Genomic DNA, 21047 nt, shown 5'->3' on the forward strand with positions numbered 1-21047 from the left:
AGGCCAGACAGTTACTGCAGTTCCCTCCTAGAGAGACACACTTGCAGATCCTAACATTTCACATAAACACACTTTAATAGACGCTTGCAGCCCCATGTGCATACTCGCATATAGAAATGTATGTCACACACACACACACACACACACACACACACACACACACACACACACACACACACACACACACACACACACACACACACACACACACACACACACACACACACACACACACACACACACACACACACACACACACACACACACAATGATGCAAGCCCAGAGTAAGTAAATGAACCAGTGCGGAGAGAAACATTAGCATTCAGTCAGGGTTTCATTCAAGACTGCACCATCTCTTCACACAGCCAACATGCAGCAGAGCATAACAACAGAACATAAGCCGAGAGAGAGAAAGAGAATGAGAGAGAGAGAGAGAGAGAGAGAGAGAGAGAGAGAGAGAGAAGGAGAGGGAGAGAGAGAGAGAGAGAGAGAGAGAGAGAGAGAGAGAGAGAGAGAGAGAGAGAGAGAGAGAGAGAGAGAGCATAGCCAGATTGACAGAAATGTGTTGGATAGTGTTCATGTATAACTAGATATACAAAATATGAAAAAAACAGACATACGAAAAACAAACATTTATTTATAATGACGAAATTAAAATAAAAACAGATGATGAGAGCAACTGAGGTACCTTACTATTGAGCCTGGCCTTCCTTGTTTGTTTAGTTTTTCTTCCCTTTCTTCTGACTGCTTGTCCTGTGCCCAGTGCGGATCCCATTTCACACACTCTCCCTGCCCCACATGCACTCTTGTAGGTCAGCTACAGTCCCAATGCCAAAACACCATGCACATGGCCATATCCAGTGCCTATCCTCCCCGTCCTCTCGTCTTGATCTCTCTCTTCTTCACTGCTCCTTCTCTTTTCAAAGTGAGAGACTCACATGGTCACTTGCACAACCTCTCACCCCAGCAAGGCTGTACACACTGCCTCCAGTGCATGCACAGATACACAGAGAGATGGTAAGGGGTGATTTTGCAGGATGCTGGAGTGAACAGAGGGAGGGTGGGGAAAAAGAGAGCTGAAGAAAAGGGAGGGAAAATAGCGGGAGGAGAGAAAGTATGAGATAGAGGAAGGGATACCAGAGAAACGAACAGAGTGGTTAAGGGTTTAGAAACATGAGAAGCTATCAAAACGGAGATAGAACAGATGAAATATGAGGCAGGAAAATTGGAAAAGTGGAAATTCCTAATCAATATGAAAATAATTGAAGCTGGTGCAAGCTCCGTTATTACAACATGTAAACTCAGGGTTTTCTGTCACAATTATATAGAATATGTAACTGTGGAGAAAGTCTCCACCAGAACAACAGGGGCTTGACACTGATAGTGAGATATATGACAATTCATCTGGTAGTGCTGCAGGAATAATGATTTTTTTCCAGTTGTAGAGAGGGCTCAGATTATTTCTTTCCATATGTGTTGTTTGTGTGTGTGTTTGTGCGTAAAGTGAGAGTATTCATTATTCTACTCACGTATTCCTTTACTTTGTTCAAAGTTCTAAATTTCTCTTCTTTTTAGGGGATTATCGATGAGTGAGCCGTTGTCTGAGAGGGATTGTCTGTTTGACATATCCTCTCATTCTGTGCCATACACTCATCTGTGTATGTGTGTGCATGCGTGTATTGTGTGCTTATGTATTATGGAAAAATCCCACATCAAATTTCACTGTGCCTGCAGCTACAATAACAATGCACTGATAGGAAGGTTTAGGCACTGTGCAAATGCTCAGTGGGATTTAGCATCTCCGAATAATAATACACCTACAATGAGATCCATTCTATGAGCAGTTTTATTGTAAATTGAAAATAATGCAGGAATTCTTATTCATAAATACAATAAGTTATGCAATATAAAGCCAAGTGTAGGAGGAATAGCACTACTAAAAAATCCATTTTATGGGAAAGCCTTTTGTGAATTATGATTTCCCGCACATGTAGTCAACAAAATTCAACACAGTGTAAGCTGGGATCAATTTAGACAATTATTTCATCCACTGAATTAGATCATTTCATTTTTTTACATGGTGTGTAATTTCTCAACTGGTTCTGTTATATTAGCACACGCCTTGCTCTGCTGGCGTGTTGTACGGCTTTGGTGACCACATTGCCAAATAGGGCGTTACTAAATGCTCTCTATTACTGTATGTGCCTCTTTAGTTTGTACTAACCCACCCCCTTCTGAACCACATCTTTGGACTTGATGCCCAAGGCTTTCATAATTATACATAGTATAAACACATCTATCTTTCTATCTATTCAGGGTTTGAAATGCACAGTGACTTCCTGAAGAGCTGTGATTTTTGGTGTGAACCTCAACTTAACATGTCACATGTAAATGCAATGTGAAAGTTGAAAACTGTGAGGTTAGTTATAGGGTTAATGTAAAAACATTCTTTTTAGCATGTACTTTCACCTCACTGTCAATCCCCTTTACATATGGGGGAGGCATGAGGGCCAAAAGGCAGGATTTACAACCATGAAAAGTATGCAGGAAGCAAAAATAAATTATTTGTAATGTTTGTCAATCATTTTGCCCCTCAGCTTTAGCATTGCCCCTCAGAATCATGGACATTAATGAGCAGGGGTCAAAGTTTTCTAATATCTACACACATACAACTCATTATGAGACTGGCAATAACATGCATACAACCACCCAACCCTGACCTGTTAACCTTTATGCATAAGACTGGCTCATTGTTTTTAATTGCAGACTGCTTTTAAAAAAAAAAAAAATTCTTCCTGAGCATGGGAAGGATTCTACTGAGTAAATTGTAAAACCATTTGGCCTTTGGACTTGCATTCCTCCGTTTTAAATGACAGCAAAATAATCTTTGCCAGTATCTGAACCATGTTGTAGACATCAAATTAAGAAAATCGTATCCATACAACAGCAAAAATCTATGAGTTTGATAAGGTAAATTATTTAATGCTGTCTTTATGCTAATGTAAGTCAAGTGTGTGTAATTAGGGAATACAATGATGTCATAGTGTTTTATCATATAAATTATATTCCAACTGTTTTGAAATTAGGTTTACACATGTTTTATAGTTAGTGAGTCTGTTTGAGTAAATTACCTAAATGCCTACTAATACAAAAAGGGTTTTGGAGAGTTTTGAATCACTAGAAGTCCTTTGTCATAGTATGGTATAAGAAAGTCACCCATTTTTCAGCCCTGCCTAGCACCGCCTACATCAAAACCCCAAACACATGCACTCTTCTTTTCCTCTAAAAGCATAATATTTAAATTATCTCAATGCAAACACTTGCCATAGTTCGGCGGGACAGGTCAGAATGAAGTGATCTCGTTGGGATGGGTAAAGAAAAAGAAAGGAGAGGGAGGAAACCCTGTCAACTATGACCTCATTCTAAACTTCAGCCTGCAGCGGATGGGTTTCATATCAGCAAAGTAGGCTAATGCTTGACCTTTCTCTAACATGGCACTTTGCCACAGGGTGAATTGTGACTGTCATGACTGCTGAGACTGCAAGAGTCACCCATAACAGGATAGGTAAAGAGGATTTCCCTCTTTACCTCTGGAAATAATTATGCAACAAAAGGAAATTCAGAAGTAATGCAGAAAAAAAGAGTGTGGCAAACACCATTTTCCCACTAATTTATGACAGCTTTTGCTTAAAGCTAATCTTCCCTAATTCAATCCAAGGCCCGGTTTTTATTATCACTGCCTTGACACAGACCTACAAAAAGCCTTTAACATTCATAATTGAATAATACATATTACAGCAGTCATCAAGGTAACACTTACAGAATTTTAATAGGATTTTGCAGAGGGTGATTTTCCAATATCTGCATATTTCTCTATCCATTCTTCTGGACTTCGAACTACAGTTTTTCGAGGTTCTAAAATTGAGTTGTGCTCAGTTTAAATAAGCTTGGATTGCAGTAGAAGCCAATATTACAGTAAATCATAATTACAGCATTATAATACAGAGATTTCTTCAATCAATCAGTGTAAATCTATTCAAAACATTTTTTTTTAAAAATACAACAGGTGCTAGACCTGATATCTCTGATAGTGACTGGTGCATCTGAGTTCAGAGCTATGTTCCCGTAAGATTACTCACAGAAAAAAGAGGAATTTAATATGTCTGCTCATAGAGCTATACCACCATTTGTCTCTCAATCATCTGATGTCCTGGACCACATCCCTCAGTCAACATGGATTCCATTGTCCATTCACACATTCAAGCTTCAACTCTTCGACTGTGAGAATCTTAATGTTTCCACTTCTACTGACCGATCATAACAATTTCCATCTTTATGGATGGATGTGTAAATTTACCACCTACATTTTAAGTGATTTTGACAATTGTAAAATTACAACTCATATTTTGCAACAAACAGTATTTGACAGCATGACTCATCCTTTTCTTCACTGTATGTTTTTTTTTTTTCCTGACTGACACTGCCAATAGTGTGAAAAGATGAGTGGAGCGTTTGAAGCCAGCTTGTCAATCTGTCTGTCTGCCTGTCTGACCGTCTGGGGTTTGTCAACACTGATACAATTATTCATTCATTCATTCGTTCATTCATTCATTCATTCATTCTTCTTCAAACTGCTTGTTCCGCTGTCGTAGGTCGCGGGGAGCTGGAGCCTATCCCAGTTGACTGAGGGCGTGAGGCGGGGGAAACTCCGGGCGAGACACCAGTGCACCGCAGAGCCACATAGAGATGTAGACAAACACGCTTACACACACTCATACCTATGGTCAATTTAGGACCAGCCAATCAACCTGAAGCGCATGGTTTTTCTGGAGGTGGGAGGAAGTCGGAGAACAAGGAGAGAACCCACGCAGACACGGGGAGAATACGCAAACTCCGGAAAGAGTGGGACACAAACCCGGAACCGCCTTGATGTGTGGCAACAGCACTTCCCACTGAGCAATATTGCCGTCTACTGATACAATTAGATGCTACATATTAAAAACTGACATAACATCACATGTAGTTACACATCTAGAGTATTCAGGCCTATATGTCTTCAGAGTCAGTCATCAAAAAAAAAGAACGTCTTTTTCCATTTGTCCATTTGCCCGCCATAAATTTCCACAGTGAAGCAAACAGGGTGTGATGGGCTGTATAAGAAATATGAAGAAGGCTTGGCAAAGCTGGTAAAGGTGAAGCAAAGAAGTTATGCCACAAGCCAAGAAAGAAGGAAGTAATAAAGGAAACGATTGAAGACATATCATTCAAATAGCAGTACAAAGTAGAAACCACCCACTAATTGAATGGGCAAAATATCATTAAACCCAATAATGAATTCAGGTCCCCTCTCTTTCGGAAAAGCAATTTTCAATTAAATTTCAATTGTAAATTCAGAGCAGCTTTCTTTACCAGACACCTTGGACTTGAGTGACCAGATTAAGGCCTCTTCCTTTCAATTTTGACACACACAAACACACACACACACGCACACACACACACACATACACACAGATACACACACACACACACATGCACGCACACACATGCACCCACACACACAGAATCTACACACAGAATCTTTAAATCGGCCAACCTTTAAGATCCATCCCTCTACATATTGTCCCCACTGAGTTCCTGTTTCAGACAATTAGCTGATTTATTACCTGCTTGCGCAACTGTTTTCCATTACTTCACTCATGATAGTGACTGCTTCTCTGGATTTGTCTTTGTGACCACCCGCATGCCCTTCGCCACCACCAGGTTTGTCTCTTTGGTTTTGTTTGAGTTAGACAGCCTCTTTGTCATTGCTAGCCTATTCATCAGGTAAAGACTGATTTTTATCCATAATCGGTTCAGAGGGAGTCACAGTTTACCACAAATTTTTGTTTACATACTCTTAATCTGATAAAGACTGTCTTAACATCTGAATTTGTTTTTTGACATGAGACATGCAATGTCTTACATTCACAATGAAACAGGGTATATTGGTATTCAACAAGAGAAGAGAAATAGTGCAGCATTTTCTGCATGTGATGTTGTAACTCATTGTAATAAATAAGCGTGACTTAAAATTCTCTTTAACACTTAAAGCTAACATGGCAAAAAAACAGAATGTCACTGAATAGCATGTAAGTCTAAACAGTCAAGTAAGCCTTTTTCAAAATCAAAATTTAATGTCAGTATTTAATAGAAATGTGCAGTACACTGTAAAGACTTTGACAAATCCTGACCAAATTTCATTTGATTTATTGAGTTTATTGATATCAAGGACTATAGAAAAATACTAGCTACATTTAAATCTGCTGTCCCACAGCTTCTTTTGGGAGAAAACCAAAGGAAAATGTATCCCAAGCTAGAATAGAGTGTGCACACAGGCAGGCCATACAATGTTGTATAATCTAGCCATTTCTTTTGCCTGCAGAAAAAAACCCCCAGGGGATCGTCCCTTGTTTAAGCCAGTTACCCACTCATCAACACAGACCCATTGATCTTCAACTACAGTTTTTGTTTAATAAGTAAAAAGGGGAGAAAAAAGCAGTACTGACAATGGCCAATCCCCTCATCATGAGAAGTGCTAAGTGCTCCACATGCCATATGCTGCAGGTAGGCTACACATGAATGAACAAGCAAACACATCCAGCTAAGCTGTTACCACGTTTCTATTTTCAAATTTCATTCACGTATTCAAAGCCTGAGTTGAGTGACAAAAGCTTAATATCCTCCATGTGCGTTCTTCACTAAGTTAAAACTAAAGACAAGCTCCTCAGGTGAAACGTTGACCAGTTGCAGGATGTTTGTCCTTACCTTGGTGTGAAGCTTGGACAGTTGCTTTTCATCCAGGTAAGTCTGAGTGTAGACACGCCTTTTATAGCGGAACTGGAACAGCGAGAAGAACCACAAGCGGTTATTTTACTTTTGTTTTTCATACACATAATGATAAACAATAAGCTTTCTTTGTACTCATTTCATATTTTACAGTTGTTCTGTTAATTCTGATAGACATGAAGCTCCACAGGATGAATGAATGTCACACTCCAGCTAACTGTCATTTTACTACTGTGTGTGTGTGTGTGTGTGTGTGTGTGTGTGTGTGTGTGTGTGTGTGTGTGTGTGTGTGTGTATCTGTTTAGTGACACATTGTACATTGGGCAACAGGATAAAGCCACAACACAGCAAGTGTTTTGAGCTGCTAATCCAAACCTGTCAATCATCTTTACTCACCACCAGCCTGAAGAAATACCTGATGGTCAACCAATAACACACATTTGTCCAACAGGAGAGCAGCAGGCACTCCCATAATGTGACCAGAACACATACATGGTACACAATGTAAGCTGTTCTCAGCACCACCGCAGAAAGGCAACTTTTTTTTTTTTTCTGATAGTAATGAAGACTGATGGGATTCTGGAACCAAAACCAAATCTGAACTGGAACAGCAAATCTAATTTTTAATAACAAGAGCTATGATAAAGTGATTGAAGAAATCCAAAGTGCCTCAGTTTTATAACTTCTGTACCACTCAAAAAAATCTGAGAAACCTGTTATGAGGGCATATACCACCCAACTCTAATCCAAACACATCACTCAATCTCAATTATCCAGATATGAATGGTGGTGAAATATAATTATATATACAAGCTTCTGTAATTCCATTTTTATTATCCAATTATTATTTTTCCTGATAAGAGAAAAACATTGAAAAAAAAATGTTTCAGTGGAACAGAAATTCTCCAAAACTATCTCCAAATAGCTCAAATTTACATTTGCACCAGTACCTATGTCAAAATTTGATCTCATCTTTGGCAAAAGATACACTGCAAAATCTCATTCACATCTTATCATTTGATAACTGAGATATCTTGTATGTAAGACAAGCAACCCCAAACAGGTTATCACATAACCTCCTCCAACTACCACTGGCAGAGGTAATAATAATCGCAGTATCTCCCACTACATCACACACTGGCATTAAACTGAGGCTGATGGGGGAACTAAATCTTAATTATGCTCTCCATCTCTTGACGTATCATAAAACTAGTGAAAACAAAGCTGGTCATTAAGAAAACCACTTCACAAGTTTAGCAGCATATCCCCTTAAGCCTGTGCTTTTCACATATCAAAAAACATGATGGACAACTGCAGCTATTATTTCTGAAAGATGACAGCTGCTTCAGACAACACACTGTCATCTGGCTTAGTGCTATTGCTTCAGGTTTGATTGGCACATTGTGACAGACACTAGAATTACTGCATTACAGATATATGACTCCACCTCCGGCCGTTTACAACCATGTGAGTCCAGTTTAATAAAATATCTTGTGTTGTGAAGGAATACTAAACAATTTTAAAAAGTTTTTATTTATTTATTTATTTATTTAGCAAAATGAACATTCCACACTGATAATGATTGATTTTAGTGTATATTCTTCAGTGGGAAATATGATGTCTTGGGGGGCGGTAGAGTGGCGGGCAGCTCCTTTATGGTGCGTCCAAATGAGCGCCTTGCTCAATGGCGCGTTGGCAGTGCTCAGGAGGTGAGCTGACACCTCCCACTGTCAGCTCACACTCCGGTATTTTTGGGTGGGAGGGGGAATCGAACCGCCAATCTTGGAACATTGGATGACCGGCTCTACCACTGAGTCTCTGCCCCCCCATTGACACACAGCTGATCATTGCCAAGGGTGGATCCGGCATACCAAGCGGTTCTATCCAGGTGCATCGCCTTGGATGATATCAGAGATCGTAGAGCTTAGAGACAGTAATTTTGTGTTTTTTTACGTAACCCCCCCCCCCCACACACACACACACACACACACACACACACCACTCTTTTCCGGGCTTTTTGCTGTTGTTGTTTTTTTTTTTTTGTTCAAAATGCTCTTGTGTATGGCTATTTTGTTCACTGTAAGCTTTTTCTTTTCTATAATACTTCAAACAGTATTTTTACTGTACCTCCTGTAATAAACTGTAAAGGTAAAAAACTGATTTGCTCTTTACAGGAATGCTTTTGAATGTGAACATCGCATTTGGACATAAAGTTCCCACCAAGACATTTTGTGTACATTTTGCAGGCAAATACCATTAAAAACTGAAACATAAAAGTCTATGTAATTTTTCAAATGTCAACAATACCCAGTATTATGAAACCTGATGTACTTTGATTGACTGCATGTACCTTATGAAGTGAAAACAAGCATTATTGTTTGACACAGTAATTTCATTTTGAGTCGAATATCCAGTGTTTTGGTAAAGTGTGTGTACAGACCAAGATGTATTCTATTTTGAAATGTAGAGTTAGTGTTTATTTAACAAAATGTGTTTTTGAGAAGAAAATTAACAATTTGGTCAATTGCGCTTTCTAGGTGTGAGTCTGTGTTAAGAGTTTTGAAAATGTGACTACTGTTTGGACAAACGCTTGTTAGCGACTGAAAAAAACTGTAATAGCAATCATTTGATAACGCTGATGACAGCATGGGAGATCAGCTGTTTGCCCTTTTGATTATTATTTAAGGGTAAATATATACTCAAACAACATGACCGTTATGCATGATCAGTATCAGATTGTTCTTCCATCGTGTCATATCAAGTTGCCTCAGCCTTTGAGTCGGTCCTCAGGCAGCACTGTTACTATCACCACTCTTCAATAGTTAGATGCAAAGGACAAATTTCTCTGCAATGATCATTCAAGTGTAACATAATACTCAAAGCACACTCTTGGAAATCAATTTATTTCAAATTTGAACTACTACAATGCCTTGACTATCATCTATGGAGAAGAAAAATACCACTGAATAGAGTTTAGTGAAGGACAAACAGTTTTTTTTCACAAAAGCATGTGTGTGTGTGTGCGTGCTTGCGTGCGTGCGTGCGTGCGTGTGTGTGTGTGTGTGTGTGTATGTGTGTTTGAGAGTGAGTGAGTGAGTGAGTGAGTGAGTGAGTGAGTGAGTGAGTGAGTGAGTGAGTGAGTGAGTGAGTGAGTGAGTGAAAGTCAGAGAGATAGAGAGAGAGAAAGAGATTACAATTGTTTTCCAACATAAATTATTTGATAAACGCATTCACCAAATTCTCACTGCACACATTCAGTATACAACACTGATAAAGCAAATGCCATTGTGATCCATGTTCTAAATTATATTTTTACATGACCATAAAAGGGCTTCCACCTTTCCATGACATTACCTGCTTTGAAAGTGCATCACGCTTTTAGATGGTGAAATGACAAACTTCACTTGCCATTTATTATCTTCTGATATATTCTGTTGTTGAAAATAAATTTAGCTTAATGAAAAATCCTCCTTCATTAATATACTTCTTAAGCAAGTATATTAGAATCTGTTTTATCTCCTGTTTTGATGAGCATATTAAAGAGGTTATCAGAGAGTAAAGAGGCTCCATTCACTCCTCTCCTGTTTTCTTTTTTTTTTTAAAGAGTTTCACAGAAAGCATTTCCCAACAGCCCTTTGTGCCACTTTGACAATGCAATGTAATTGGTCATCATATCCTGGAGGTGTCACAGCTGCACTGCAGCTCATGCTGCTGCAATAATCAATTAAAAATTATGTATTAATGTTAACACATTTGCATGTGCCTCCTCTGGTGCGCCACACTCTCTAAAATTGGTGTTGGTCCTACTTTTAGTGATTACATGACAGAATGGATTTGAGTACTTTTAATTTGAGTTAATGATACGTGGTATGGAGCAAATAAATGCTCACCACGGTTTCAACGTGAGCTTTCTCAGAACATTTTGATATGGCAGTTGACTTTTGATATTTTGCAAATTAATATCATAACATCATCATTTTAGATGTGCTTACTTTCCTTCATTACAGACTTTTGTCATACTTAATGACTTTTTGGGATGCCTCATGACATCACCTAATTTTAGACTACCACTATCTAATGAGTTCATGCTTGTTCGCAGACATGAGCAAACAAAGATCTTCATCTCTGATTTTACCTCAAGTTAAAGTGGCCATTTATGCTAATTTCTACATTGGATTACCAAGATGTGGCAGATGGACAATCCAGAAGCAGAATCCAATTCAGCCATAGCTGTAGCAATTGCAACATAAAAAGGAGCTACTGTTGCAGAAGGTGAACTGTCCACTGATTGGAAGCAGGGTTATTTGATCCTTGCCTTGGGCTATGTGTCATAAATTCCTCAGGCAAGACCTTGAACCCGAAATTCTGAGTGAGTATATGTGTGAATTGCTGAGCACAGAAATATTGTAGGAGCCTTTAAGTAAGAAGCACCGTATCACTCCTAATGAACACTGCAACCTCTGCCAGCACTGTGAATACTGTGAATTTCAGATTGTGTGAATGAAAATGTGAGTGTGACGTTTGAGGTTTGATAGACTTGAAAAGTGTTCAGGGTTCATTTATCATTTTTACATTTGCTATTATTTATCTTGCACATATGTAGGCTAGGTAATTATCAAAGTGATAGATTAAAAATATGCCCAAAATACACATTTCAGATGCCGCCTGTGCCCTTCATTCTTCATTCCTGACTTTTCACTAACACTACCATCACCATCTAATGACAGGAAAATAAATTTTTTGGAGACTTTGAATAGATTCAGCATCCCAGAAGAAAAGAACAGTGATTTTTTAAAATAGATCTTTTTTTTTCACCCATCCCGATAATCATTTGTGGTAGGTTACAAATTAAATACCCCAAGCCCATTTCTTTTCATCCAGAAATGCATTTCCCGTATACAAATAAACACATTTAGTCTCTCCTGCAAACCATCATTAAAACATCATTCATATGATTCACACATACCTCCAGGTAAGGTACAGGAGCGACGGACGGGAAAGGGTATTCCCTTAGCTGTCTCTCCTCATCCAGAAACTTGCCAGCTTTGCCGTTGTATGCCGGCTGGAAGAGGCCATAGTTGAGCACATCCTTCAGGCTCTGGTTGAGATTACATAGGATCCGCTGCTTTGACCGCCAGATAGGTGCATCCACATTGAATTTCATACATTTCTGCAGAAAAGAGAGTAGAGGGATGGAGTGGGTTAAACATATTTAAACCAATTTTTTACTACCGTGCACTTTGATCAGTGAAACTAAAAAGATGAAGATCGACAGTTTGCTAATTCATATGAATATAATATTTAGTTGTGTAAAAAATAGCTAAAATAATTAATAACACATATTTCATCATATACATTTGTTGAATTTCTGATGTTGTGCCTGAGGGACAAGCACAGTCTTCATTAGAATAAGGAAGGCAGAATTTCACCATCATGCATTATTTTCAGTAAAGGTCATCCAAACAGCCAGGGCAAGTTACCATACTTGTAACAAAACCATAACATATTCAACAGCACTTACAGAAATGCAACTCTCCATCATGACATTCTTTAGTTGTATAAATGTAAATCTACATTTATACAATTTTAAATGATTCCTATTTTGAATGTAAGTGTTTTAGGCCACAGTAGCTCTGTTTCCAACTATGAATAAAACAGTGCACAATTGTGGATACATGCGGGACATGTGAACAACAGAATCCATCCTGTTGACGTTCTCATAGCCAGCTTCCTACATTATACTCAGACTGACACCCTCTTCTGTTAGATATATTCTTAATTAATTATGTTAAGTTAACTAGTCACATAGTGGGTCGAGTTTACTAGATGAAATATACTGTTCCAGTCTTAGTCTATCCAAATGAAAAAGGACTGGCCGTTGCAAGGCAGAGCAATTCCCTTTGTAACCACATTGTACACCCTGAGCAATAAATGGCAGAGACGGATGGGGGTGGAAGTGAGTGAGAGGCTGTGTGCAAAGCACAAGCAATAAATCAATCAACACTGACAACAATATTGATTTGGAATCTCAACTCTATCCTGTTCAGCATCACTACGCTTCTGACACTGCACCTCAACTGTCAAACCAGCTCACAACACAGCATTCTATTGTAAAAGTCAAATGCAGGTGTCCAGTCAAAGGTAGAGTATGTGCAGCAAGCTATAAGTGAAACATGAAAAAGGTGCAGTATAGTAGCTGTAGGCGCAAAGACTTAAAAGCATGGAGAAGTCTCACAACATTACCAAAAAATAGAATTCTGACTTTAGAAAATATTTCAGTGGTCTGGTTTTGATTTTCCTTCTCATCGACCTTTGTTGCTCCTAAAACCTTCAAATACATTTAAAGATGAGAGAATGAAAGAATATTCTTTTGAGACTTGGGTAAGAAAAATGGATACAGAACTAAGATAACAATGAGAGAAATAGAATGAGAGAAATAGAAATGATTTGATCAAATGTCCAGTAGGCTTAAATTTAACTTGCCGAGGATCATGCACAATCTTTTGTTTCTTTTCTCATGTTCTTTTTTTGGGATTGGGATTGTCTCCCTTCAGCAGTGGAGTTCATGTGGTTTAGACACAGATGAAGGTGAGATTTTTTTGGCAGATTCTTGTGTAGAGTAGGGTTAATAGGGAACAACGGGACAAATTTTTGTCGAGGAAGGTATCCATTTAAGGGTAAGGAAATTACAGGAAATTATAGCAATTGAGGTGCAATTATTCTTGATATACCAAATCTCCCGATAACAAGTAGAGGCAGTAGGAACAGGCAGTAGTCAGAATCTTCTGGCCACATAATCATTCCTCAAAGGATTTTGGCAATAAAAATTAAGATCAATGTATAACTTAACCACCACTTGTTTTAATTACAATACACCTGTAATGATTGTTTTCGCTACCAAAACAAAGGTTTATTATGAAGTTTATTATGGAATAAGTTACCATAATGGTGTGAATATTATTCTTTTAGATAAAGACGGTGAAGGCTATCCAAACAGAGTATCAGAAATATGCAGAATAAAGTTCTGAATGTATTTTATTGAAGGTATAGGTTACTCCCATCCCCTTGTCTATATGTTTATGAAAGCCTACCAAATTTATCATCTCTAGGATGATTTGTTGTATGGATGGTGTGCTTAGCAGGTGGAATATTGAGGCAATGTCCTGACTATGGGAAACTGGATATCTTATGGGCTCTGAAGCCGTCTTGATGACTAATGCTTCAGATTACAGATGTATTGCATTAAACAATGTCTTCATGAAATGTTTCTTTTGTGTGTAAAACTGACAAAACTCAGCGTGTGTGTGATTTTGTGTATGTGTGTGTGTGTGTGTGTGTGTGTGTGTGTGTGTGTGTGTGTGTGTGTGTGTGTGTGTGTGTGTGTGTGTGTGTGTGTGTGTGTGTGTGTGTGTGTGTGTGTGTGTGTGCTACTATGGGACTGTGAATTTAACTGCTGGGTCAAAAATGACCCTTGGACAATCTTTGTATCCAGGTGGTGCACACAATTAGAAAACACACTTTCTCAACATTTAATTATCAGAATATGACACAAAGACCATAGTTCAGGATAACAATCTGTCCATTCATGAACTATAAGTGCTTGTGAACCAGTTTCATTTACACAACTGATTTAACTGATTGGCCCTCACGTCCCCCTGACCTAAATCCAAGCTCTTATGGGACATAACACATACAGTAGATGCATGTGATGCCATATAACACTAAAGACTGGATAAGGAGCTCACTGATTCTTTGATTGGGGTCTGGAAGGAGATTCCCCTGAACACCCTCTGCAGACTCACCAGGAACATGCCCAGACATTGTAAAGAGTGCATACAGACTGTGTCTGCCATACAAACTACTAAGTCCCATAATTAGATATATTATCTGACTAACTTCTAATCACAGACATTTGTGATTAAAGGTTAGTTAACCTTAGGTTAGGCCTTTCATTAGATCTAACCCATAAAAAGGGAACTTAATGGTTTAATATCATGAAAATCTGCACTATGCACTGATAGATTTTATGTGTGTGGTTGTAACACAATATGTGCTCCAGGTTGGCAATTCAAAGAATTACGGATCCAGTGTCAAGATAAAAAAAAGATGATAAAATGGACACACTAACAATCATTTGGCTCACAGACCTGTAAGTTGTGGTTCTTAGCCATTTCATGTTTTAATGTACTAGAATGTACTTTTCTTGATAATAAAGGTATCATGCAAAAAAGTCCGAATTTTTGATCTGTTATGTCAGCCTGAGATGGTCCACTGGGCTTCAAATACAACTTCAGAAAAACGCAGCTACACGGAGAGACTTGTTTCTCACTTTTGAAGTTAGAGGATGACTCAAAAAAATTAGAGACTGTAGAGACAAGAAAGAGCTTTTGTTAATTTGAGAAAAAAGATTGAATTTGGCAATGAGAGAAATATTATTTTCTTATCTTTTTGATTAATTTGTTGATGTTGTTTTCATGTTTCCTAGGATAGACTATGTTTGGACATCCCAAGAGGGATGGATTTACTAATACACACTGCAACACATATACAGTATGTACAGCATTTTAAAGACATATCTCTACATAGCAGTCACTCTTGGATTGTTACCAGCCAGCCACCTTTGCAGTTTACAGCAAGATGACCTCGCTTTTAGTTATCATGGTGGCAGCCAAGAAAAATGTTTGTGGTCCTTGAATCTGTTTCAATCACTGAATCATTTGAATCATTGTTAGTCTCAGCCTCCATATCCATGTATGAGTATGCTTGTATCTCAAAAATAAGCACAATGGATATTCTCAAAATGTGATATCTGCCCATTAACTCAAGCAAGTTGTCTAAGTAAAAGTGGTTAAATCATCTGCATTTAAGAGCAAAAACTAAAATACCTATTCATAAAAAAATCATATCTTTGTTCATTATTCGAGCCAATGCATGAAACATTCACAAAAACTTCATTTAAGGTAGACACACTGCACCATCATAATTGGTTAGGTTAGCATTTATGCCAGCTTTTCCTTGACTCGACTGAAACCAAGTTATTGAAGTACTGTAATTTTTACATGGCTACTAAATAGAAACCAAAGGCATATGTTACACTGCATAAAGAATAAACTTACTATACATGTTGAGGTCCTGTCACGATTTAAAATATAAACACAACTGCAACCATTCAAGACTTTGATTGCCAACATTTAAAAATGTAAAAATGGTTCAATTTTGTCTGTCCTCAATGCAAAGAAAAATTTGAGCCCTGCTTCAAATTATGTCACGTTTTGTTTTGTAGCTAGATGTAACATGCACCTAAAGCTGAATGTTACTGAAGACCAAACTGGCCCAATAATACATTAAAAATCATTGTCTAGGTTTCCACTAAGACATTTAAAGTGATATTCTCTCTATTTGTGTTCCAGATTGGAAGAAATCTCTGAAAAACATCATGATCCCTGCCATGCACTGCAAAATAACTGCACCAACAATGTCAGGCTGACCAAATGAATGTCGCAGCAAGCACAGCTCAACAATTAAACTGACTACACAACTAAACACAACACAGCACGTACTTTTGGGTACACAAAAGCCAGATAGCTAAGCAATATATATCTCAATATATATTTAATAATCACATCTAAACATTGACTTAAATTTTGTTTGAATTAAGTTTCTTAATTTACTTATTTACTTGATGTTTAAAATACATTAAATCGGGAACAAGCTTGATGATAAACTAAACTGCTCTGCCTGATGCACACGTGTTGGCACCGTCTCTTATAATAGGGTCTCTCACTGTTTGTTGCAGGTGGAGTTCTGCAGGTAATGCAATTTGCTGGGGCAAAATTGTGTCATTTCACCCACTCACATCACATTTGCTATTAAGCAGAGGGATAATCTCATGACTCTGCCATATATATGGTGGCTGCATATACTGTAGGTGCAATATGCGTATAACTATTACACAGACAGAGGCTATCAGTAGTGCTCCCTTCCCCAGTTAAGAGCATTGTCTCATATGTACTCAAATGGAGTTTTTTTGTGGGACAGATTACTGTGATGCAGGGGAGGCAGTGGGTCTGTTGGCCAAGGACAACAAATGCATCCTAAACAGGTACACATGGGCTTTAAAGTAACTAACATGGCTGATTAAAATCATATTATCCCCAAACACAACTGCACCAAGATTATACACAATTCAACTGAACATACCACAAATGCACTTCAGACCATGCACTATAGATAATTTAAACGGGGACAATAGCGAAAGTGAATAACACAACAATAAATAATTCCTGTGCACTCATCACTGTCCTCTATGACTTCAAAATGTTTGACTTGATTATAGCACACAAGCTAAAACCCTGACTCGTGGGCACAAAAATATTATTCACAGGTGTCACAAAGAACGTTCCCATTTCACAGACTTTTGCACCTGCTGCTACTCTATAATTCATTCAGAACATGCAGACAGTGTCAATGAAACTCAGATCAGACATAGCAGGTGAAAGCTGGTTTAGCCTGTGATGCTCATGTAAATTCAGGAAATTCTTGAAATAACTGATTTCACCTTCACTATTCAAAATTTTAAAAATCTCTAACAGAAAACAATATCTTTCTTATACTTTATAATTTTATCATTCTGAGTCAAAGCAAAAACCATGAACCTGGGCATTCCAGTCTAATGGAAAATCAAAATTATATTTCATAATGCCATTAAGTCTCACATGAGCCATTGCCTTCATATTTTGCTCATTATGGATGACCACAGTTTAGTTTAACAAATTATTCTCTTTCGAGTGACAGGGCAGAGAGTTTGGTCCACAGTTACATACCAAAATAAATGTAGAAAAAGAACCAGTATGTACAAAATCATGTGGAAGCCAATCAATAACATAGCTTTTAAGCTGAAGTGACTGAATAAAAAGAAAAAAAAAGAGTTCAGCTTGGTCACCATCCGTTATTAAAATGTCTCTCTAATTAGAGTTTAAATGTCACTCCTCTACTTGTCACTATTTCCTCAATTACCACCACCAATGTCCTCCAAAGACACACAGAAACACACACACACACACACACACACACACACACACACACACACACACACACACACACACACACACACACACACACACACACACACACACTCACAGTGAAATAACATGTTCTTACTGTTTGCTGTACTTCCTTTGTGCCAAACGAGGGTCTTGTCAAAGTGTCCCAGAGGTCTAAATAAAGGCCATGAATGAATCTCTCCCTCTGACCAGTCATGCATTTAAACTGCATTGCAGAGCCAGCCATGATGGATGCAGGAGTCAGTGTGTGAAACAGGAAAGAACAAGGGACTGCTGTAGAAAGAGTGAGTGAGTGAGTGAGTGAGTGAGTGAGTGAGTGAGTGAGTGAGTGAGTGAGTGAGTGAGTGAGTGAGTGAGTGAGTGAGTGAGTGAGTGAGTGAGTGAGTGAGTGAGTGAGTGAAACAACACAACCCCTCACAAAGACAACAACGGCCCAAAACTGTATGTTTAAATATGATTAATAGTGATACCATCAAGCATTCATTCATTTGAGATAACCGTTTCCCTTTGGGAGCCTCTGTGAGGCGCTGTTCTGAAAACTCAGTTCTCCACATTCTATGTGTCCTCTGCTCAGAACTCTGTCTCTCCACCTCTGCCACCAACTAGTAAACAAACCTGAGGTTATTTGAATTAATGATGCAGTGTGACACAATGATGAACCAGGAAAATGCTGACTTTTATTTTCTTTGATTCTACTCTCAGGATTCTCAAGGACGTGGTAAATTTATATTTCATATAAATACTGCTGCTGCATTTCACTCTTGTTTTTGATGTAAATACATTCCTAATGTGACAATATGTTCATGGTTAGTAGTATATTTAGAATGGTTCAACTATGAACATAATATATTAATGTTCAGGTAATCAGCAAACAGTAACTATTCTCAAACAATGCAGTAACTGTTAAACAAGTCACATGGGACACTTTGACACGAATCCATTAACAACAGCATAGGCATCCGTGATTTTTTTTTTCTTTTAATTTTTTCTTTAATTTTGTACAGTTATAATCCCCAAAGGGAAATTAAGAATGCACACTCTAGTATGTTAACCAATCACAATCATGCATAGTAGTGTGTACACGCCACTGTAATACACACAACCACACACAAGGGGGGCTGTAAGCATGTAATGGGAGGTAGAGTGGGGCAGCCCCTTTGTGAAGAGCCCAAATGAGCAGCTTGTGAGGGGGACAGCGCCTTGCTCAAGGGCACCTTGGCAGTGCTCTGGAGGTGAGCTGACACCTCACACTGTTGGCTCACACTCTGGGTGTTTTTGGGCAGGAGCGGGAATCGAACTGCCGATCTTGGAACATTGGACGACCCGCTCTGCCGCCCGCTGTAACACTGAGTCACAGCCGCCCCTGACTTGAATGATTTCCTAGAGTTATGTAGGGGTTGGACACATTCAACAAGCAAAGGCTAGAGAAAGACGTCTTCACAGATTATACTATTTGTGTTACAACTTTACTTCTGAGGTAGGGTTGATGTTGAAGCATTCAAATCAGCTGATGACCCCAAACAATTGTTAAATATGTAATATGAGAATAACGGAAGAAGATTGAAAAAAGTGACATACAAAGCGCTGAGGGTTTTTTTTACTCAAAGCTAAGAGAATAAGAATGAGACATAGCACCAAAACATTTAGCAATTTACATGACAAATGCGTGTGCTGTTGTGCTCCTATTTGTTTTCATGTGAAACTAGTATGGCCTTGTCTTTATCAGTCCCTCCACATAAAACTCACACGTAACATTCTCCTCAGTCACCCTCTTGTCTTCACAGTCTTTTGGCAAAGGTCAAACCTTAATCTTTTGTCTGTTTAAATCATAGGCATAAGTGAAGGATGATTGAACAGGAGAGCAAAGGCTTGAGGCAGAAGATGAAAGACAAACTGTAGGTCACTCTTACGAAGCATAGTGTGAAAATGGACAGAAGCAGAAAGATGAAAAGCAGTGTGTTTTCCAGTGATCATTATTAGAAGACCTAAGCCACACATGGATCAGTGGGCATTTAAGTCTTGTTTCAACTACATTTACAAGGGATTGTCTACTTTATGCCTCAATGATTGTGAAATCTGTTGACAACAGCACAGAGAACTTTATATTTTGTGCCACAAATCAAAACCTGTGATCATGGGTCAACTGTGTGCTTGCCTATACACTTGACAATGATCAGGGTTTCCCTCAAAGTATATTTAACCCAGCTGACAGCCTCTGCTCAGAATCTGGAGGTGTCTAGAAGTTAGACATTTGAGAACATGTTTGGATACTTGATAACTACTTTTCTCAAAACAGACAGTCCTTTAAGTATCATTGTGGTTGCAAATTAGTTCATAATGACATTGTCCAAGGCCTATTTTTAAGGTTGTTGTTGATATAATCTTGTAACGAAAAAAAGGAAGAAAGAAATTAATAAATCACCCACCCCCGAAACAGTACACATCACCATATCACACTTCTCTGAAGTAAAATCTGCAACTTAATGACCACAAAAAAATTGACTCTGCTGTACTAAATATATAAGTGCCTATAGTACAGCACACAAATTAATGAATGCCTTTAGCATGTTAAATTCTGTTTTTAGTTCCAACTATTTTTAAATGTTTTATTCTCAAACAGGAAAATGTGAATTGAGCAGTTTTCTTTAACAGGGAAGTAAAAAAATATAATCATGTGTGAACTTAAACTGGAGTTAAAGTGCAATCAGGTCAACTAAGTGTGCACACACATTGCATCATTCCACATCTGTATTCAAACATGACTCAAAAATGCCTTGCTAATTACGATAGAGTGTTTGTGTGCATTTGTCCATGATTATGGAAGCAGAGATGATGCATGGAGCAGCACATGACTGTAGTATCTCTAAAGGCACAGATGGCATCCCGTTGCAATAGAAAAAACAGGACACTGTTGTCGCCTTTTAGCAAGAAGTGATACATCGACTGGAGAGCAGGAGCATTTACTGTAGTGGTGAAGTGCAGTGAAAAGAAAAGAAGAAAGTGCTGAAATGATGGAGTGTAATGACTCTCACACAGCCCTGTCTCAATCTCCCAAGACCTCTGGCTGTCGCTGCCCAGATGACATATGCACTAATTAACAGTGCTGGGCTCCTACTAGATGTGGGAAGAGCTAAGAGTCCTAATCAATGCCCTGAAGGG

At 38.4% G+C, this 21047-nt stretch overlaps 1 protein-coding gene across 2 annotated transcripts in view; it reads right to left on the bottom strand.

Annotated features, from left to right (window-relative positions):
• shank3a (SH3 and multiple ankyrin repeat domains 3a) overlaps positions 1–21047 on the bottom strand; it is a 183565-nt gene that overhangs the window by 93929 nt on the left and 68589 nt on the right. For both annotated transcript variants that reach the window (XM_068313426.1, XM_068313427.1), the window contains exons 4-5: positions 11792–11995; positions 6805–6876 (exon numbers count right to left, since the gene is read on the bottom strand). In XM_068313426.1, coding sequence (XP_068169527.1) covers positions 6805–6876; positions 11792–11995 — 276 coding nt within the window. The remainder of the gene's footprint in view (positions 1–6804; positions 6877–11791; positions 11996–21047) is intronic.

Source organism: Antennarius striatus, chromosome 4 (assembly GCF_040054535.1).
Source record: "Antennarius striatus isolate MH-2024 chromosome 4, ASM4005453v1, whole genome shotgun sequence".
In the NCBI taxonomy this organism is placed as follows: domain Eukaryota; kingdom Metazoa; phylum Chordata; class Actinopteri; order Lophiiformes; family Antennariidae; genus Antennarius; species Antennarius striatus.